Source organism: Aethalodelphis obliquidens, unplaced genomic scaffold (genome assembly GCF_003676395.1).
Source record: "Aethalodelphis obliquidens isolate GAN/ISIS:26980383/991018 unplaced genomic scaffold, ASM367639v1 scaffold86, whole genome shotgun sequence".
Classification (NCBI taxonomy): Eukaryota; Metazoa; Chordata; class Mammalia; order Artiodactyla; family Delphinidae; genus Aethalodelphis; species Aethalodelphis obliquidens.
The window spans coordinates 2,218,445-2,224,444 of NW_020838030.1; the positions used below are offsets into that span (position 1 = coordinate 2,218,445).

A 6,000-nucleotide genomic window follows, 5' to 3' on the forward strand; every position below is an offset into this window, starting at 1 on the left:
AGCTCTCTTACTTTGCATTTCTCTCTCTGTGCCTTGTTCTCTCCACATGTCCGTTTCGCTCTGTCCATGGAGCTCAGTTTCTTTCTCCATCTTTTGGTCTCCATTTCTGTTTCTCTCTCTCCCCACTCCTCTCTCGTTTATTGTGTGTGTTTTCCCTCTCGCAGTGAAAGACTTGGACACAGAGAAGTATTTCCATTTGGTGAGTGCCCTGCCTCCGGCCCTGGGCGTGCCCGCCCTTCACTGGGTGTCGGCTTGGCTTCCTGCCACCCTGGGCCTCTGGGGGCAGTGCTTGCAGGCCCTGGGAAAGGCTGGAGTGGGGAGCGGGAATGGGACCCAGGGTAGCTGGCGTGCACCACAAAGAGAGCCCAGTGCCCACGGGCGGCCGGGGATGGTGCCTGGCGCCAGCACTGACCACTGCCCTGGCCTCCCAGGTGCTGCCCACGGATGAGCTGGCAGAGCCCAAGAAGTCCCACCGGCAGAGCCACCGCAAGAAGGTGCTACCAGAGATCTACCTGACCCGCCTGCTGTCCACCAAGGTGGGCCCACCCTCATCTCTGTGTCCTCACTCCAGTGGGTCAGCTGTGAGCACACACTTGGAGTGAGGGGGACAGTGCTTCCCCTGTGGGGCCAGCCAGGCTCTGGGGTGAGAGGCTGAGGGCTTTGGGTCCCAGCTGAGGAGGGGTTTGCTCCCAGCATGAAGGGTGCCCGATGACAACTTCTCTATCAGCCCGTGTGACATGGAGGGCAGCAGAGGCCCAGTGATGCCCCCAAGGCCACACTGCTGGGGCAGCAGAGTGGGCGCCTGAGAGCTCACACTCCAGCCCAGCAATTCCCTGCTCTATGTCTCAGTCCTTCCAACACCCTTGTGGGGTAGGTTGCACTAACCCGTTTCACAGACAGGAAGACCGAGGCCCAGAGAGGTTAGATGACCAGCCTGATGCCACGTAGCTTCCCCATTCACCCAGCACTGCTCACTCCCAGCACCACGGGCTCCCCTGAACTGCCAGAGGTGCCTGCTTACCCCCCTCTGTGTGGTCTTGGGCTGACGACGGCCACCTCCTTCCATGCAGGGCACGCTGCAGAAGTTTCTGGATGACCTGTTCAAGGCCATTCTGAGTATCCGTGAAGACAAGCCCCCACTGGCTGTCAAGTACTTCTTTGACTTCCTGGAAGAGCAAGCAGAGAAGAGGGGGATCTCAGACCCTGACACCCTACACATCTGGAAGACCAACAGGTGGTGGGCCAGTGTGGTGTGGGTGGGAGGCCAGGCGGGGAGGGCTGTGTGATTCACTCTATCATTGGGGGCAGCAGTGGTGCGGGGGTTCAGAGCCTGGTCTCTCAGCCCACCGGCCTGGGTTCAATCCCTTATGCCATTCCAAGCTGTGTGACCTTGGGTAAGTGACTTAACCTCTCTGTGCTTTAGTTTCTCCTAGCTATAAAACCAGGGCAGTAAAAGTAACCCACTTTAATTGTAAGAATTAACTAAAAGTGAGCATTGTCTAAGTTTTGCCCTTACCATCACTCTTCTCCACCCCTCTGCGGTGGGCACCGTCAGCTCCGTTTTATAGATGAGCACACTGAGGCTCGTGGAGATGTTCCTGCCCCCGATCACATCCCTCCTTTGAGGCACGGTTTACCTTTTCATGGTCACAAACCCCAACAAGAAGTTGTTGAAAACCTTAGCCTAACGCTCAGAAAAACATGCCGCAGACCTAGAAGTTTCTGTGTAGCTGCAGGGGCTGCTCAGAGCTCTGGTTGGGGTGGGGTGGGGGGTCTGTATGTCCCAGGCTGCCCAGTCACTGGGGAGGAGGGTGTTACCAACCCTCTGGCCCCCTGAGGCTAAAGATCCAGGCCTCTTCCCTCCCTCAGTTTGCCTGGTGACCCAGTTAATGATGGACTTCCCGCAGCCATGCAGGGGCTGGAGGAGGAGCCATGGGCTGCGAGGCGGGGGCAGGGCGGGGGTTCTAATGGGAACCAGGACTGTCTCGCTGGCTCCAGGCTGCTGCGTGAGAGCGGGCGACTCTGCAGGGGTGGGGCGGGCAGCAAGGGTGAAGTCAGGCCTTGCAGCTTCTGCCGCAGCCCGTGGCCCTCTCCACACAGGAAACCCGGCTCCCAGCCCCTCTGCTGCCCCAGCCGGCCGGGGATGGCCATCAGCCGCATTTGTGGGGGAGCAAACCGAGGTTTCCAGAGGTTCCGTCCTGTGACTAGTCTCCGCTGGCCTCGAGGGGCAAAGCCAGCCTGTCCCAAGCCCCCTCGGCAACCACTGCCTCTGCTGCCCACCCCCGGGGGGGGCTCACGCCGCTGCCCCTGTCACTCTCTGTCCCACAGCCTTCCTCTCCGGTTCTGGGTGAACATCCTAAAAAACCCACAGTTTGTCTTTGACATCGAGAAGACGGACCACATCGATGCCTGCCTCTCAGTCATCGCACAGGCCTTCATCGACGCCTGTTCCATCTCGGACCTGCAGCTGGGCAAGGTCAGCTGCTCCTGGGCAGGCCATCTGGTGCTGATGGGGACGGAGATCTTCCTGGGAGGGGAAACAAAAGAACTCAGATCTGGGGGACGTGGGAATGAACGCGGTCATCAGAAGCGGGGGGGGGACTCCCAGAAACCGCCACCCACAGTCAAACTACGTGGCTGCAGACTGGCTGCAGCTGCCTCAGGTGTGCCCCGCACCAGTTCCCAACGCTGAGGCCGTGGAGCCAGGCCGGGAGAAGCCAGAGTGAACGTGGAAAGCCTGTGTGGTCTGGCACACCATCGGAGACCCGTGGGCTCCGGACGGCAGCCCTGATGGTCAAGAGCCATCCAGTGGGCACTGAGTGAAGGGGTGGGCAGAGGGGGGCACAAGTGACCAAGACCTTTGAATACATGCAGGAGGGAGACCCCTGAGGCATCTGTCTGCAGGGAGAGGACCCAGCTGGCTTTAGCAGGCCCGGAGGAGAGAGAGCGGCATTCCAGGCCGAGGGAAGGGCCTGGGCCGGGCAGGGAGGCTGTGAGCGTTAATGAAATGGTAGAGTTAGACCTGCCCCTGCAGGAGGGCCGGTGCCCGGCCCTGTGTTTAGCCCATGACTTTCAGAGAGAGGCCACGAGAGGCAGAAAATGCCGTCACCTCTCACACACTATCTCGGAAAGCAGGACGCCCATGACAGAGAACTGGGAACATACTTGGCACGTTTTGCTTTCAGGCGTAGGAAACATGTGGTGGGAAATATTCCACTGAGACAGCAGTCAGCCTTCCAGAAATCTTAGCCACCAAGACCCATATCCCTAAGCAAGGATACAAACAAAACAGCCTGCGTGTCAGAGAGCTGGCACAAGCCCACGCACTTTCCCCCCAGAAGTCGGTCCCCCCTTGAGGTCATCGCCCTGACACTTCCGTAGAAAATAGGGCAGGGGTTCCAAGTACAAGGGCGGAGAGGGGCGGGGTGGGGGTCCCTGGTCCAAAGCCCGCAGGGCAGGGACGTTCAGTGATGGGCTCGTTTGTGTGGCAGGAGAGACGAGGGCTCATCCAGGAGAAAACGAGTCTGTGTCTGAATCCCTCACTCCCCTCTGCCCAGGACTCACCAACCAACAAGCTCCTCTACGCCAAGGAGATCCCCGAGTACCGGAAGATCGTGCAGCGCTACTACAAACAGATCCATGACATGACTCCGCTCAGCGAGCAGGAAATGAACGCGCACCTGGCGGAGGAGTCACGGGTGCGCCGCAGGACCTTGCCGGGCGGGACTTGACCGTCAGCGAGGAGCTGTGTTTAAGCAGCGTCTTGGCTGGGCTGGGCCTGGTTTTGACCATGGAGTCAACCTCTCTCCGACTTCCGCCTTGTCTTTCCTCACAGAAATACCAGAATGAGTTCAACACCAACGTGGCCATGGCCGAGATTTATAAATACGCCAAGAGGTATCGCCCACAGGTGAGTAGCCCCCAGTGCGAGGCCCCCCTCGGAGCTACGATGCCCCCATGTCAGCCCTGCTCACTGCCACCTGCTCAGGGAAACAAACCCAGGGTGAGGGTCCCTCTCAGGCATTCATATCCCCAGGACGTTTCCGCTTTGGGGTGGCCACCAGCAGTGGAAATCCAGGCAGTGTGTTCTCCCCCAGGATGTGCAGTGGGACCCGGGGGTCCTGGGCCTGGGCTTTGGCCCAGCTCCCTCCGCTTCCCCCTCAGATCATGAGCGCCCTGGAGGCAAACCCCACAGCCCGGAGGACGCAGCTGCAGCACAAGTTTGAGCAGGTGGTGGCCCTGATGGAGGACAACATCTACGAGTGCTACAGCGAGGCCTGAGCCTGGGGGATGGCAGGACGGGCGCCCTCCCTCGAGTTCGCTTTGTCCCCAGTGCCTCGGACTCCGGCTGGGAAACGACGCAGCACGAGGGGCCTCTCTGAGCCAGCCAGCGGAGCCCCCAGCCCTGGCCCCTTGGGCACCATCCCCTCCCACCTGCCCCCAGACCCGGCTCTGGGCTGGGGGCTCAAATGCTGCAGCCGTTCCCCGGTAAGGCTCCCACCGTCCACCCAGCACAGCCTGGACGGCACCCCACTTGCTCTGCCCTGCACGGCCCAGTGCTAACGAACCCACCGATGGGCGAACAGGCCACCCGGCCCTGAGGTCGCAGCCGGAAACACTACCTCATCCTACCCGGTGGAGGGGAGGCCCCTTGAACCAGCCTTCAGCTGGTTTCCACTTCTTCAACCACCAAAATGTCGTCCCCTTCTCTACTCACCTGCAGAGGACCCGGCCACACGCCATCCAGCAGTGTCAGGTTTCTGTTCTTGAGCGGCCGCTGGCTGAGTGGGCAGCACCACTGCCCGCGGGAGGCTCTGTGCTGCCCTGGGAGCCGGGCGGGCAGGGGCCGAGGGGACAGGTGCTGGGCGATCCTGGTCTCGAGGGAGGGGAGGGGGCTGAGTTGCACCGAGGCTGTAGCTGGGCTACTTGATCTTGCTGGAAGTGTTTCTAAAGAGAGCACCACTTTTTGTTGTTGTTTTTTTTAAAAAAAGCTTTTATATATTAAAAACCTGATCGCGCGCCAACTGTGAATAGCTGCCACTAGTGCAGAGGACCCGGGGAGGGGTCCCGAGGGGCTCCCAGCGCAACACTGGAAATGACTGTTCCAGGGGACAGGCAGACCTGGCAGAGACCCCCCGCGCCCTGAGAACACCGTCCTTTCTGTTCTGCCAGAAGCGGCTGGCTGGGGCTGACCCAGCCAGTGCTGGGACAGGTCGCAGACCTTGGGGCTGGGCTGGAGGGGGAGGCTGGGATGCTCTGGAACCTTCTTTATAATAAAAGCCTGATGGGAAAACCTGCCGTGGGCTCCAGCCTTTATCCTGAGATGGCTGTACTTGTAGCAGAAAGGAGGGAGGGGGGCCTGGCTTAGGACCCTGCCCGGCTCCCCTCGTGAGGGGTGGGCAGATACCAACTCCGCTTCCAAGAAGGTTCAGTGGGGAAACGCGGGCATCCACTGACCGCCAGGAATATGTCACAGCTGCTGTGTGCCATCTACCCCTGGGTAGGCCCTGCTCCTAACCTACTTACCTATGTAATAAGCCGTGAGGAACAGAATATCATCCCCATTTTACAGATGTAGAAACTGACTCTCAGCACAGTCGAGGAATTTCCCATGTCACGGCACAGGGAAGCCAAAAACCAGCTTGCGTGGGCCCCTCATTCCTCTGTTCCATGCTTCCTCCAGGCTGGAGTTCCCACAGCGGCCCCCAAAGCGTGTGGGGAGCTCCAAGGTGACCACCCTGGAAAGAGAACTGCCGTTTACACACTCGCCCTGAATTTGTCATAAATATATGCCATTAACTCCATTATTCAGATGAGGAAACAGAGACAGTTTCTCCCAGGCTGGTATAACCCTGCACTATTTCTCACCTCAGCACATGACTTGGGATCAGCAAATACCACAGAGACCCCCAGCCCACCCAGCTGGCTCTAGGCCTGAGCTGGGGCTGAGGTTCACTGACCCCCAGGAAAGGTCACTAAAGGACCACCTCCAAATCAGAA

At 59.6% G+C, this 6,000-nt stretch overlaps 1 protein-coding gene across 2 annotated transcripts in view; it reads left to right on the forward strand.

Annotated features, from left to right (window-relative positions):
• The window catches only part of PLXND1 (plexin D1), a 51,853-nt gene extending 46,555 nt beyond the window's left edge, over positions 1-5,298 (forward strand). For both annotated transcript variants that reach the window (XM_027093931.1, XM_027093932.1), the window contains exons 30-36: positions 165-199; positions 432-536; positions 1,071-1,234; positions 2,329-2,476; positions 3,558-3,698; positions 3,836-3,910; positions 4,165-5,298. In XM_027093931.1, coding sequence (XP_026949732.1) covers positions 165-199; positions 432-536; positions 1,071-1,234; positions 2,329-2,476; positions 3,558-3,698; positions 3,836-3,910; positions 4,165-4,281 — 785 coding nt within the window. In that variant the 3' untranslated portion in view covers positions 4,282-5,298. The remainder of the gene's footprint in view (positions 1-164; positions 200-431; positions 537-1,070; positions 1,235-2,328; positions 2,477-3,557; positions 3,699-3,835; positions 3,911-4,164) is intronic.
• The last annotated feature ends 702 nt before the right edge of the window (positions 5,299-6,000 follow it).